Here is a 15,895-nt window from a genome sequence, read left to right as displayed (position 1 = left end):
GGATGGGTGGGTGGGTGGGTGGATGGATGGGTGGGTGGGTGGGTGGATGGATGGATGGGTGGGTGGTGGGTGGGTGGGTGGGTGGGTGGTAGGTGGGTGGATGGATGGGTGGGTGGGTGGGTGGGTGGGTAGGGAGGAGGGAGGGTGAATAGATGGGTGGATAGATGGGTGGGTGGGTGGTAGGTGGGTGGGTAGGTAGGTAGGTGGATGGGTGGATGGATGGATAGATGGATGGGTGGGGGTGGGGGTGGATAGATTGGTGGATAGATGGATGGATGGATAGATGGATGGATGGGTGGGGGGTGGAAAGATGGATAGATGAGTAGGGTAGGAAGGTAGATAGGGTAGAGACAGAGACAGAGAGACAGAGACAGATGAAAGTTGATGAGCAAAACAATGGGGTCATAATAAGTTCGATTTCTTATTAAGTATAATAAGATGGAAGCTACTCTCCTATCTTGAAACTAATCAAGGAGAGAAATGACCTAGAACTAAGGAGAAACATCTTGATAGTTAGAATAATTAATCAGTGGAACGACTTGCCTCCAGAAGTTCTGGAGGTTTTTAAGAAAACGTTGGACAACCATTTGTGTGACATGATATAGGGTTGGACTAAGAGCAAAAATGCAGCTCCCCAACCTTCCCAAGGGCCACAGAAGGATGGGGTGGGAACAGGAAACCCTCCCAGAGTCAAAGAATTTCCATTCCCACCCTTAAAATCCCCCCCTATCCCCCCACCAAAAAAGTCTGATGTTGAAATCCAGATGTTTAGCTGCAGAATTTCGGCAGGGTGGTCTTGCAACACCGAGGAGACCCTGGAGTGGGAGATGCAGGCCCATCACCTACTCACTCTTCTCTGGGCCAACACTGTATGGGAGAGTCTTAATCATAATGTATGTAAAATTATACTAATAGTTCCTGTCTTATAATCACCATTGAGCCCAAAATTTTCCTTGCTAAGCAAGGCAGTTTTTTAAATGAGTTATGTCCCAGTTTATGGCTCCTTTTTTTGCCACAGTTGTTAACCTAGCCATTATAGTTTAAGAACTGCTACAACAATCATGATTCAGAACAATGTGTAAACCCAGTTATATAGTGTTTAACCATTCTCTCTCCTCCACCCATTGTTCCTACCGTTTACTTAACTATAACAGAATAACAGAGTTGGAAGGGACCTTAGAGGTCTTCTAGTCCAACCCCCTACTTAGGCAGGAAACTCTACACCATTTCAGACAAATGGTTATCCAACATTTTCTTTAAAAATTCCAGTGTTGGAGCATTCACAACTTCTGGAGGCAAGTTGTTCCACTGATTAATTGTTCTAACAGTCAGGAAATTTGTCCTTAGTTCTAGGTTGCTGCTTTAGAACAATTAATCAGTGGAACAACTTGCCTCCAGAAGTTGTGAATACTCCATGGATTTCATATATTATCATCCATGGATTCATCCATGAATGATAATTCATCCATGGATAATAATTCATCCATTGATTCATCCATGGATGATAATTCATCCATGGATGATAATTCATCCATGGATAATAATTCATCCATGGATTTCATATATTAAAAAAAAATGAAATATTAGAAGAATTTGCTGTGGAATTTTATTGTGAAATCATTGTACCATAAATAAAAAAAACCTCAGACAAAGATCTGAACTTTCAAAAAAGAAGAATTTCTTTCAAATTCACTTATTCATTCATTCCAGCCTGGCCTCTACCAGGTGCTTTGGATTACAATTCCCATCAGCCCTGACCACAAATTGTGCTGATCTGGGCTGATAGGAATTGAAAGAAAACACACACTTATGTCTGTAAGTAAATATAAATAGATGTCCTTCCTGTTGAGGAGGGCGGAAGGCAGATTTATCACTTTTTCATTTAGTACATTTTTGTGGCAGATGTAACCTCCAACCTTGGCAACTTCCAGACTTGTGGACTTCAACTCCCAGAATTCCTCAGCCAGCTTTGCTTTATTTGCATTACCTATTAAATAATTAAGATAAATATATTTCTCTAAAAGGAGCAACAAGTTACCAAGTTCGCTTGGTCCGCCAGTTGCGTCCCTTCCTTGACCGGGATGCCTTATGCACGGTCACTCACGCTCTGGTTACATCTAGGTTGGATTACTGCAATGCTCTCTACATGGGGCTGCCCTTGAGGTGCACCCGGAGGCTATAGTTAGTCCAGAATGCAGCTGCGCGAGTGGTAACGGGAGCCGCTCGTAGCTCCCACGTAACACCACTACTCCGTAGCGTGCACTGGCTTCCTGTGGTTTTTCGGGTGCGCTTCAAGATTTTGGTTACCACCTTCAAAGCGCTCCATGGCTTAGGACCCGGGTACTTACGGGACCGCCTGCTGTTACCTCATGCCTCCCACCGACCCGTACGGTCTCACAGAGAGGGTCTCCTCAGGGTGCCGTCCGCCAAACAGTGTCGGCTGGCGGCCCCCAGGAGTAGGGCCTTCTCTGTGGGGGCATTGACGCTCTGGAACGAACTTCCCCCTGGCTTACGTCAAGTGCCGGATCTTCGGACCTTCCGTCGTGAGCTAAAAACACACCTATTTATTCAAGCAGGACTGGCATAATAGTGTTAAATTTTAATTCGGGGTTTTATTAATATTTCTAAAATTTTAAAACTAAATTTTTAATTATCAGCCTTTTTGTAATTTGCTAGGTTTTAAATGTTTTAATTGTATATATTTCGTGTTTTATCTTTGGCTGTACACCGCCCTGAGTCCTTTGGGAGAAGGGCGGTATAAAAATTTAATAAAATAAATAAATTTAATAAAATAAACATTTTCTTACATTAGTATAAGCTTCGCCCACAAATGGTTTGCTAATAGTTCTTGTTAGGGGGATAGTTTTGCATTGCTCATTTGATTGATTGCACTTTCATTGCTTTGTCTCTATTAAATAATAAAATTATTTGAAAGGCTACGGTGCAATTTACACAAAGTTGACTGGAGATGATTAACACTAATGCGTGAATAACTTCAACCTTTAGAAATAAAGACGTCATTTACATCAACATTAGCTATCATCTCTAAAATGTTAATGTTGATACAGTAAGTTGTTTAGATTTTACATCTAACCTAACTATGACATTAATAAACAACTGCAATATGCATTTAATTATTTGCTATCCAATAAAGCTTTTGGGCATAAGTTTAATGCTCATAATCAGGAATAGCCAACACTCCAGAAGATAGGCTCAAGATACAGAAGGATCTTGACAGACTTGAACATTGGGCGCTAACTAACAAAATGAAATTTAACAGTGAAAAAAGTAAGGCAAAAAACCCAAAATGCACAGGTACCGTATATGTGGTACCTTGCTCAATAGTAGTAACTGTGAGAGGGATCTTGGAGACCTAGTGGACAACCATTTAGATATGAGCCAGCAGTGTGCAGCAGCTGCCAAAAAAGCCAACACAGTTCTGGGCTGCATAAACAGAGGGATAGAATCAAGATCACATGAAGTGTTAATACCACTTTATAATGCCTTGGTAAGGCCACACTTGGAATATTGCATTCAGTTTTGGTCGCCATGATGTAAAAAAGATGTTGAGACTCTAGAAAGAGTGCAGAGAAGAGCAACAAAGATGATTAGGGGACTGGAGGCTAAAACATATGAAGAACGGTTGCAGGAACTGGGTATGTCTAGTTTAATGAAAAGAAGGACTAGGGGAGACATGATAGCAGTGTTCCAATATCTCAGGGGTTGCCACAAAGAAGAGGGAGTCAAACTATTCTCCAAAGCACCTGAGGGTAGAACAAGAAGCAATGGGTGGAAACTAATCAAGGAGAGAAGCAACTTAGAACTAAGGAGAAATTTCCTGACAGTGAGAACAATCAATAAGTGGAACAACTTGCCTGCAGAAGTTGTGAATGCTCCAACACTGGAAATTTTAAAGAAAATGTTGGATAGCCATTTGTCTGAAATGGTGTAGGGTTTCCTGCCTTGGCAGGGGGTTGGACTAGAAGACCTCCAAGGTCCCTTCCAACTCTGTGTTATGTTATGTTATGTTATCATCTCCACCGTGTTCTTATCTGTCATGTTTGTGCTCCATCTTGAATTTCTGTCTTACTCTGCTGCTACAAGGTTCCATAATATCTCAAGACCTAAAACGGACACATCAAAAATGTCACCAAAAAAGCACAACAAAAAATGTTCTTTCTGCGCCAACTCAGAAAGCTCAGACTGCCCAAGGAGCTGCTGATCCAGTTCTACAGAGGAATGATTGAGTCTATCATTTGCACCTCTGTAACTGTCTGGTTTGGTTCTGCAACCCAACAAGGCAGACACAGACTTCAGAGGATCATTAGAACTGCAGAAAAAACAATGGCTACCAACCTGCCTTCAATTGAGGATCTGTATACTGCACGAATCAAGAAGAGGGCTATGAAAATATTTACAGATCCCTCACATCCTGGACATAAACTGTTTCAACTCCTACCCTCAAAACGACGCTATAGAACACTGCACACCAGAACAACTAGACACAAGGACAGTTTTTCCCCGAACGCCATCACTCTACTTAAGAAATAATTGCCTCAACACTGTCAAACTATTTACTAAATCTGCACTATTAATCTTCTCATCGTTCCCATCACCCATCTCCTCCCACTTACGACTGTATGACTGTAACTTTGTTGTTTGTATCCTTACGATTTATATTGATATTGATTGTTCCCTGATTGCTTATTTGTAGCCTATCACTATAAGTGTTGTATCATTAAGTGTTAAATTTGTACCCTGTGACTATCATTAAGTGTTGTAAGTGTTGTACCTTGATGAACGTATCTTTTCTTTTATGTACACTGAGAGCATATGCACCAAGACAAATTCCTTGTGTGTCCAATCACACTTGGCCAATAAAAAAACTTCTATTCCATTCCATTCCATTCCATTCCATTCTATTCTATTCTTTTCTAATCAGTGGAACAACTTGCCTCCAGAAGTTCTGAATGCTTCAATGCTGGAAGTTTTTAAGATGATGTTGGACAACCATTTGTCTGAAGTAGTGTAAGGTTTCCTGCCTAAGCAGGGGGTTGGACTAGAAGACCTCCAAGGTCCCTTCCAACTCTGTTATTCTATTCTATTCCATTCCATTCCATTCTACTTTTCTAATTCATTCTATTCTATTCTATTCTATTCTATTCCATTCCATTCCATTCCATTCCATTCCATTCCATTCCATTCCATATTTTCTATTCTATTCTATTCTATTCTATTCTATTCTATTCTATTCTATTCTATTCTATTCTATAGTTCCACCGAGTATTTCTTCCCCTGCTTTCAGGTGCTTTGGGGAATAGGTCACCCCCTTCTCAAGATAGTAGATTAACAAAAAAGTGAAAATAAAATAGGACAGTTTTCTTAGTTAATAATAAATAACTGGCTGCCCAGGACTTCCCACTCAAACCCACATCCATGAAAAGGCCTGAGATTCTCCCACCCAAAAGGGTGACGCTAACTTAGTTTCTGGTCTGCTAGATGCTGAAACAAAACAAATTTACGCATCAATAACTCACCCCTTCAAAAAAAAAGCCCTCCACGTGTTATCCAAGCCATGAAAAAAAAAACAGAAAGCCCTGATTTCTTTTAGGTCCCCCCCCTCCGTCAAAAACACCACAATTTGTGTTTCTTCCCCACGAAACACACGTTGGATGAGGCCTTTGACAGCCCTTTCCTTTCCATCTTTTGCAAACTATCGCCTTACCCGTCGTATCCTGTTCTAATTTGGCACCAAAATTTTAATCAGGGAAAATATTCTCTCAAAGGACTGGATTTGTAAAAATTGGCAGCGTATACCTGAAAACCAATACGAGTGGGGAGGGGTGGAGCGTTTTGTGCGTTTTTGCGTGTTTTGTTTTAAAGGAGATTTTGGTGCCTCTATGGCTGAGACAAACAGCCAAAGCAAAACTGCCCGTCAATCAACTCCTGGTTTCCAACTACGGAGCAGTTATGAAAATAACTTTTTCTTCCCTAGAGATTAGTTTGGAGTGGGGAGTGGGGAAGTAGAAGTAGTTCTAAACATGGCCTTCTACTATGGAATGCAAAGAAGGGAGGAGGGAAAGGTTTAAAGGAGAGGGCAACACTTGAGTGCCAAAGTATTATTTTACATTTGGACCCTGATGTCAGCTTATTCAGAAACCTTGGATGGTTTAGGAACGTTAACTTTTTTAAAGATGCACAGATTTCCTGCCTAATGGGGAAAACGAAGAGGCCGATTGTGAAGATGTTCTCTTCAACCACTTTTCTCAACTCGGAGTTGAAATTGAGGAGTCAAAATTCAGGTCAAGGAAATTTGCAAAATTTGTTTGTCCTGGCCTCAGATCTTCAGCTCCTCATCAAAAGAGTCACGGAAATATCTGAAAAATAAGTCTTGAAGCTTAACACCTCAAAAACCCAGATCATGGTCGTCAGCAAACAATTCATTAATTTACCACCAATAAATTTGGAAGGAATGACACTAGAAAAAGTCAAAAAGATCAAGTACTTTGGTTCTAATTTACAGGAAAGCTGGAACTTGACTCCTGAAGTAAAGACAAGGATAGAGAAAGCTCGAATAGTGTTCTTCAAAATGAAAACGGTCTTCTGCAGTCGTGACATAAGCCTAAGATTGAAAAGCAGGCATGTCAGATATGATCTCTTTTTCTATCCTGCTCTATGGAGCGGAGAGTTGGTCTCTGACAGAAAACCACTTGAAGAGCCTAGAAGCGTTTGATATGTGGATTTATAGACGGCTGTTAGGTATAAGTTGGCTTGGGGCCTGGGTACTTACGGGACCGCCTGCTGTTACCTCATGCCTCCCACCGACCCGTATGCTCACACAGAGAGGGACTTCTCAGGGTGCTGTCCGCCAAACAATGTCGGCTGGCGGCCCCCAGGGGAAGATCCTTCTCTGTGGGGGCTCCTACTCTTTGGAATGAACTTCCCCCTGGTTTACGCCAAATACCTGACCTTCGGACCTTTCTCCGCGAACTGAAAACATATTTGTTTGTTCGCGTGGGGCTTTCTTAAATTGTCTAGATTTCGAATTTTAAATTTTATTTAAGTCTTAAACTGGGGTTTTTAGATTTTTAACCATTTTAATTTTCGGCCAAATTGTATAATAAGTTTTTTAATTTACTTTTAATTGTACATTGTTTCTTTTTTACCTTGGCTGTACACCGCTCTGAGTCCTTCGGGAGAAGGGCGGTCTATAAATCTAATAAAATAAATAAATAAATAAATAATAAGTTGGGTCAACAAATTCAGAAATGAGGAGGTGATAAGCCACTTGGGAAAGCCAAGGGAAATCATCAAAAACATCAAGAAGCAAAAGTTAGAATATTTTGGGCATACTTCACTTAATCTTCCAGGGAAAGATTGAAGGCAAACGAGGTCCAGGCAGAAGAAGATTTTGGTTACCACCTTTAAAGCGCTCCATGGCTTAGGACCCGGGTACTTACGAGACCGCCTGCTGTTACCCTATGCCTCCCACCGACCCGTACGCTCTTATAGAGAGGGTCTCCTCAGGGTGCCGTCCGCCAAACAGTGTCGGCTGGCGGCCCCCAGGGGTAGGGCCTTCTCTGTGGGGGCATCGACGCTCTGGAATGAACTCCCCCCTGGCCTGCGTCAAGTGCCTGATCTTCGGACCTTCCGTCGTGAGCTAAAAACATATTTATTCAAGCGGGACTGGCATAATAGTTTGATTTTAAATTGGGGTTTTATTACTATTCTTAAATATTTTAAATTTAATTTTAATTATTAGCCGTTTTTGTAATTTGCTATGTTTTAATTTGTTTTAATTGTACATATTTTGTATTTTATCTCCGGCTGTACACCGCCCTGAGTCCTTCGGGAGAAGGGCGGTATAAAAATTCAATAAATAATAATAATAATAAAGAAGAACATTGTGGCTTCAAAACCTAAGGGACCGGTTTGGATAAAACTCAGCAGCATTTTTTTTTATTGACAAAAATAGGATCGGTCAACATTATTGCCAACATCCGATGATGGATATGGCACAAGAAGAAGAAAAACGGTCTCATTCTCTACTAATAGGGAATTATGGGAATTGAAGTCCTTCCTGTATGAAGGGTGTCAAGGTGGGAAAGCTGTTTCCCCCACACATACATACACACACATGTATAATGGTTATCTCTTCTGCTACAAGAGAAACTTGTAAACTACTGAAGTTCGCAGATGACACAACAGTGATCGGTCTCATTCGAGACAATGATGAATCCGCATACAGACGGGAGGTTGAACATCTAGCCTCGTGGTCTAGAACAATCTGGAACAGAACACACTCAAAACCATAGAAATGGTGGTGGACTTTAGCAGAAACCCTCCCATACTTCCACCTCTTACAATACTAGACAACACAGTATCAACAGTAGAGAGCTTCAAATTTCTAGGTTCTATCATATCGCAAGATCTAAAATGGACAGCTGACATCAAAAACATTATCAAAAAAGCACAACAAAGAATGTTTTGTCCACATCAACTCAGAAAGCTCAAACTGCCTAAGAGCTACTGATCCAATTCTGCAGAGGAATGATTGAGTCTATCATTTGCACCTCTGTAACTATCTGGTTTGGTTCTGCAACCCAGCAAGAAAGACACAGACTTCAGAGGATAATTAGAACTGCAGAAAAAATAATTGCTACCAACTTGCCTTCCATTGAGGACCTGTATACTGCAATAGTCAAAAAGAAGGCTGTGAAAATATCTACAGACCCCTCACATCCTGGACATAAACTGTTTCAACTCCTACCCTCAAAACGACGCTATAGAGCACTGCACACCAGAACAACTAGACACAAGAACAGTTTTTCCCCAAACGCCATCCCTCTGCTAAACAACTAATTCCCTCAACACTGTCAAACTAGTTACTAAGTTTGCATTACTATTAATCTTCTCATCATTCCTATCACCCATCTCCTTCCACTTATGACTGTATGACTGTAACCTTGTTGCTGGTATCCTTATGATTTATATTAACTGTTTCCTAGTATGATTCCATTGGTCATTTGTACCCTATGACTATCATTAAGTGTTGTATTTTATGATTCTTGATGAATGTATCTTCTCTTTTTATGTACACTGAGAGCCTATGCACCAAAGGTAAATTCCTTGTGTGTCCAATCACACTTGGCCAATAAAAAATTCTATTTCTATTCTAAGAGCATATTCAAGATTGTAAGTGATCTTACAATCACTTGTTTAGCAACAGTTCCAATTACAACAGCCCTGGAAAAAGTGACTCGCAATCGGTCTTTGAACTTACAACTGTTGCAGCATCTTCACAATGACATATTCAATATTCGGCCACTTGGCAATGGGCATGTATTTACAACAGTTGAGGTGCCTGAGGGTCATTTGATCATCATTTGCAACCTTCCCAGTCCACTTCCAACAAGCAACGTCAATGGGTAAAGCAGTGGTGAAATTCTGTGGGCATGGCTTGGTAGGCATAGCAGGGGAAGGATATTGCAAAATCTCCATTCCCACCCCACTTTGGGGCCAGCCAGAGGTGGTATTTGCCGGTTCTCTGAACTACTCAAAATTTCCGCTATCGGTTCTCTGAACTACTCAAAATTTCTGCTGTCGGTTCTCCAGAACCTGTCAGAACCTGCTGGATTTCACCCCTGGGGTAAAGTCAGTTCTGTTTAATGATGGTTCTCTTAGGGATGCTTTTTTATGGATGCCTGGAAGGAGTGAAGAGACGGAGTGGAAGGCTTTGGAAGCCCCTTCCAATTCTACCTTTCCTGGCTTCTCAGTGGAAAAGTATAGGACATTCTGGAGTTGCAATCTCTTTCATCTGCTATCCTACTAACGGCTTAATTTTACATATTGTATGTGTTATGTGATCATTTACCTGCCCGAGATCCACCTCCTTGAGTTTGACCTCTTGGATTTATGTTTTTCTGCTTAATATTGTATTTTGACTATCCGTGTTTCCCCAAAAATAAGACCGGGTTGTAGATTAATTTTTGCTTCAAAAGACGCATTAGGGTTTATTTTCCAGTTAGATCTTATTTTGGGGGGGGGGAATACAGTAATAAATGCATCCATCTGACTGACAATCTTAACCGGGGCTTATTTTTGGAGTAGGGCTTATATTAGGAGCATCCTGGAAAAATCCTGCTAGGGCTTATTTTCCAGTTGGGTCTTATTTTCAGGGAAACAGGGTATGAACACAAACAAACACACATATTATCGAAAAGGATGGGGAGGAAAACCACTTTGATTGTGTTGTAGAGCCTTGCTGAGCCCTGGAATCTCTGGTATTTTGTTAAAGTTTCTGATTTTGGGTTACTTCCCTACAAGGGTATGAGAACAGTAGTCTATCTTCACAATAGCTCCGAGGTCAACTGTCTAGGACCGTGATGACGAACCTATGGCACGCATGCCACAGGTGGCATGTGTAGCCATAGCAGTGGGCACACAAGCTCAGCTCCAGTGCTCATGCGTGCGCTGGCCAGCTGATTTTCGGGCCTTCTGGGCCCACCAGAAGTAGGGAAACAGGTTGTTTCCTGCCTCAGGGGGTTGGTGGGGAAGGCCCATTTTTCTCTCTCACCTGGTTTCAGAGCCTTTCTAGGAGTCTCGGGAGGGCAAAAACAGCCTTCCCCACCTGCCCGGAGCAGGGGTGAAACATAAAATTTGTTAGTACCGGTTCTGTCGGCGAGGCTTGGTGGGGGGGGTAATGTGACTGGGTGGGCGTGGCCAACTTTTTTTTTTTACTTTTAAAAGCATTTTTTCTACAACCTCGGCCGAGGAGGTTGTAGAAAAAATGCTTTTAAAAGTTTAAAAAAAAGTTGGCTACGCCCACCCAGTCACATTACCCCCCTCACCAAGCCATGCCCACAGAACCGGTAGTAACAAATTTTACATTTAACCACTGCCTAAAAGCCAAATAAAACCTCCAGCTGCAAAAGCAGTTGGTCTTAGGGATAATAATTTAGGAGGAAGCCCAAATTAGCATCCAGAAAAGTATCCTCACCTGGATTGGCAAGAGCATAGAGCCGGGAACTTGAGTTTGAAATACACAGTAGATTTTTTTTTTCTTTAAAAAAGTAAAGGTAAAGGTTCCCCTCACACATATGTGCTAGTCATTCCCATCTCTAGGGGGCGGTGCTCATCTCCGTTTCAAAGCCGAAGAGCCAGCCTGTCCGAAGACGTCTCCGTGGTCATGTGGCCGGCATGACTCAACGCCAAAGGTGGACAGAACGCTGTTCCCTTCCCACCAAAGGTGGTCCCTATTTTTCTACTTGCATTTTTTACATGCTTTCGAACTGCTAGGTTGGCAGAAGCTGGGACAAGTCACGGGAGCTCACCCCGTTACGCGGCACTAGGGATTTGAACTGCTGAACTACCAACCTTTCCATCGAGAAGCTCAGCGTCTTAGCCACTGAGCCACCGCGTCCCTCCAATTTTTTTTTTAATTTTTTTTCTTTACCTATTAATCATACAGTAGAGTTAGATGGAAACCAACAACAGAGGCTTGCTTTATTGTCCTTATCTTTGAAATAAATTCTCTTTTCTGCAACAACAACAACAAAATACTCCTTATCAGGATTGGGAGGCTGGAGTTTAAATCTTCTTTCACCCGGGAGAGCCAACTTTAAGCCAATCAGGAATTCTCAGTCTAGTCTACCACTTGGAAAGGGCGAGGAAATACTAGATATACTATAATCGGACACACAAATCATGCTGAGTTTGCCAGCATCCAGTCTCCAAAGAAGGATCAGGGTCATTTATGGTTCAATATCCTGTGGGAAGCCAGCCATGGATTTCAGCAGGTAGTATAAACCGGGTCATCACATGATGCTAAATAGGATTGATTTGTCTGGGGGCACAGCAGGCATTATAAACAAAGCAATTATGCTTTGTTAGCCCAGGTTGAATATTAAAGCCATTGGGTTGATTAGCAGACCAGCCAGAACGAAATCCTTGTCTATGGCTGGAGTGGTTGGGTTTGAAGAGCAAAAACTCTTGTCTTTAATAAATAAGGGCCACACAATTGTTTGCTTGTTGTTCTTGTTGTTGTTGTTTTGTTTTGCTCTCGCATTCTGAGAACACAAGGCGAAGCTGAAGCGCACAAAACGGCAACGGAGCCAGGAGAAGAGAAATGTTTGCAGAAGTCCCCGAGAGTGACTAAGATTCCAAAATTACTCAACTGCTGCACAGACGCCGCTACAGAAATGGGAAATTGTCCCTTCTCTCCCTCCTGCCTGCTTTTGGGGGGAGCAGAACTGCGTGAACCTCATTGAGCCGAGCTCTCAGGAAGCTGCCAAGTCAAATAAATTAATCCTGTTGCTATTAAGCAATGACTGCCATAATTGCAATTAGTTACTGACATCATCAGCTTTCTGGAGTCTGGAGCAGAAATTTTGTCCGGGACTCTTACTGAAATCCTCAAACAAGCAGACTCTGTCCTTAATCACGCAGCTCCAGCTGTTCCCCTTCTTAACCTCCCACACACCCGAACTCAATTTAGAATGGGTGGGCTACTGGGTTACTCAATCCAGAAGAGTCTTCTCCACCCAGCCACCCAGCCACCCCCTTCCAACTTTGATGTTCTTCAGAGATGTAGACCAACTTGGTGTAACCACTGCTGACAGTTCTGGGAACTAAAGGCCAAATAATCAGAAAGCGGTTGAAGTTCTGGAAGAATGTTCTTATTCCAGTGTTTCTCAACCTTGGCAACCTTTGAGACATGTGGACAGGCCGGCTGGGGAAGTCTGGGGAGTTGAAATCCACACGTCTTAAAGTCGCAAGGTCGAGAAACACCGTTCTATTCATTACTAAAGACCTTTAAGTGGAAATAGCGATAGCCCTTAGATTTATATACCGCTTTCATAGTGATTTGCAGCCCTCTCTAAGCGGTTTACAGAGTCAGCTTCTTGCCCCCAACAATGTGGGTCCTCATTTTACTGACCTCGGGAGGATGGAAGGCTGAGTCAACCTTGAGCCGGTCAGGATCGAACTCCTGGCAAGGGGCAGAGTTAGCCTGCAATGCACCACTCTAACCACTGAGAGGGAGGGAGGGAGAGAGGAAAAAAGGAAGGAAGGAAGGAAGGAAGGGAAGGGAAGGGAAGGGAAGGGAGGAAGATAGCAATAGCACTTAGCCTTATATACCACTTCACAATGCTTTACAGCCCTCTCTAAGCAGTTTACAGAGTCAGCATCTTGCCCCCAACAACATGGGTCCTCCTTTAACCACACTTGGGAGGATGGAAGGCTGAATCAACCTTGAGCCGGTCAGGATCAAACTCCTGGCAGTTGGCAGAATTAGCATACAACATTCTACAACGTGAGGGAACCCAGCTGGCTCATGATATTATGGGTTCTCCTCCTCCCACAACCTCCAGGCGGCCTTCTTGGGTCTTGCTCTAAGTTGGCCACCAGGCGCTATCATCTCAACCCGCCTTCCCAAGCGGGGGACCACCTCTTGAGTTGACTCAAGAGACGAGGGACTGGCCTGAGAGGGACTACCGGAGCTTACCTTGGGGCTTGGAAGCCTCGGTAGCGTTGGGGGCGGTCATGGCGATGCAGACATCATCCTGGGGAAACTGGTCGCACTTGAGCATCTCGGGCCAGTAGAATCCAAAGAACTGCATGACGGGCTCGCAGGAGTCGCGCACGGCCTCGCAGAGCCACCGGCAAGGGTAGATGGGCCGGTCCAAGCAGATGGGGGCGAAGAGGGAGCAGAGGAAGAGCTGGGTGCCGAAGTGGCAGTTCTTATTGAGCAAGGGCACCCAGCTGCTGGCTTGCTGCTTGACCTCGGCCATGGTCTCGTGGTCCAGGAGGTTGGGCAAGACCATCTTATCGTAGCCCACGCTGTGGCAGAGCCGCAGGTCCGCCGGGATGGCCACGCACTGCGGGGGCTTGGTGTAGAAGCGTCCGCTTTGGTAGGAGCTGATGTCCGACTGGAAGCTGACGTAGTCGTATTCGTTGGCTCCGGCCGAAGCGGGCAGGAGGAAGAAGAGGATGAAGAAGCCCCAAGCTGGCCAGAGCATCCTTAGGGCATCCCAGCTGGGACTTGGCGGGGGAAGCAAAGCGGCGATGCCCATGTTGGAAGAAACGGGGGAGAAAGATGGGAAGGAGCGATGGGGTCCGGATTCCGCCCGCCTGTGGCTTCTTCGTGGCGCTGGGCAGGGCTGCCAAAAAGAAAAGAAAAAGAAAAAAAGTGGGGGGACCCTCAAGAACCCCAGAGGGAGCAAACGGGGGACCAACCCCGCCCAAAGCGTCCGCACAGTGAGAGTCCGACGCGTCCGCAGCCGCGCCGCTGAAGTTTGTCTCTTCGGTCGGAGGGCAGCCCCAGCCCAGCCTGCAGCCTCTCTGCCCGGCGGATCCCGGAGCAACCCGAGCGCGGCCACCGAAAAAAAGCACTTTTCTTTCCCCCCCCCACCTCCCCACACGCCCCCCAAGGAGTTTCGGAAGCCCTTTTTCCTCCGCCAGCCAATCCGCGGCCAGCTGAAAAACTCCCCACTCTCTCTCTTTTTTTTCAGCCCTCCGTCCCTCCTTCTTCCATCCCTCCTTCCCTCCCTCCAGCCCGGGCTACAAGTGTCACTCCGTTAGCCAATCGCCTCTCCGACGTGGGACCCCTCCCCTCGGCGCTGGAAAGAGGGAGGGGGGGTGTTTGAGGAGCTGTGGGGGGGGGCTGGGCTGGGGGGGGGGCTGGTGAGAGAGAAAGCCGACCGTTTTTCAGCCCGGCCGGAGGCTCCGCTTGAGGGGTGTCCGCGATGGGGCCAAGCGGGAGCGAGCGCGGGGTTTGGGGGAGCCTCCGATGGCACGGAAGAAAGTCCCCCCCCCTCTCCTCCTCCAGCGAGTTTGCACGCTTTGTGGCCGGGGTGGGGGGAAATAGTCGGGCTTGCCCCACCCTCATTCCCACCCCACTCCGCCCGAGCTCTCTCCTTTCTCCACAGCTGGCTGCCTCGGAGGTCAGCCCAGGGAGCGCCTTTCGGGAATGGAATGGAATGGAATGTGGAAAGGGACCTTGGAGGTCTTCTAGTCCAGCCCCCTGCTCAAGTAGGAGAACCTATGCTATTTCAGAAGGGGTAGGGAAGAGTCGAGCCGAGCCTAGAATAGAATAGAATAGAATAGAATAGAATAGAATAGAATAGAATAGAATAGAATAGAATAGAATAGAATAGAATAGAATAATAAATATGGAATAGAATAGAATAGAATAGAATAGAATAGAATAGAATAGAATAATAAATATGGAATAGAATAGGACAGGACAGGACAGGACAGGACAGGACAGGACAGGACAGGACAGAATAGAATAATAAATGGAATGGAATGGAATAGAATAGAATAGAATAGGACAGGACAGGACAGGACAGGACAGGACAGGACAGGACAGAACAGGACAGGATAGAATAGAATAGAATAATAAATAGAATGGAATGGAATGGAATGTGGAAAGGGACCTTGGAGGTCTTCTAGTCCAGCCCCCTGCTCAAGTAGGAGAACCTATGCTATTTCAGAAGGGGTAGGGAAGAGTCGAGCCGAGCCGAGCCGAGCCTAGAATAGAATAGAATAGAATAGAATAGAATAGAATAGAATAGAATAGAATAGAATAGAATAGAATAGAATAGAATAGAATAATAAATATGGAATGGAATAGAACAGGACAGGACAGGACAGAATAGAATAGAATAGAATAGAATAATAAATATGGAATAGAATAGAATAGGACAGGACAGGACAGGACAGGACAGGACAGGACAGGATAGAATAGAATAATAAATATGGAATGGAATGGAATGGAATAGAATAGAATAGGACAGGACAGGACAGGACAGGACAGGACAGGACAGGACAGGACAGGACAGGACAGGATAGAATAGAATAGAATAATAAATATGGAATGGAATGGAATAGAATA

At 44.3% G+C, this 15,895-nt stretch overlaps 1 protein-coding gene across 1 annotated transcript in view; it reads right to left on the bottom strand.

Moving 5' to 3' along the window:
- Window positions 1-14,393, bottom strand: part of SFRP1 (secreted frizzled related protein 1) — a 60,257-nt gene extending 45,864 nt beyond the window's left edge. The window contains exon 1 of the mRNA XM_058194152.1: window positions 13,505-14,393. Within this exon, the coding sequence (XP_058050135.1) occupies window positions 13,505-14,072 (568 nt within the window). The 5' untranslated portion in view covers window positions 14,073-14,393. The remainder of the gene's footprint in view (window positions 1-13,504) is intronic.
- Window positions 14,394-15,895: the final 1,502 nt, after the last annotated feature.

This window comes from Ahaetulla prasina, chromosome 9, assembly GCF_028640845.1.
Source record: "Ahaetulla prasina isolate Xishuangbanna chromosome 9, ASM2864084v1, whole genome shotgun sequence".
In the NCBI taxonomy this organism is placed as follows: domain Eukaryota; kingdom Metazoa; phylum Chordata; class Lepidosauria; order Squamata; family Colubridae; genus Ahaetulla; species Ahaetulla prasina.
The sequence above is the reverse complement of the archived record's forward strand: the minus strand, read 5'-3'. Positions and strand labels throughout refer to the sequence as shown.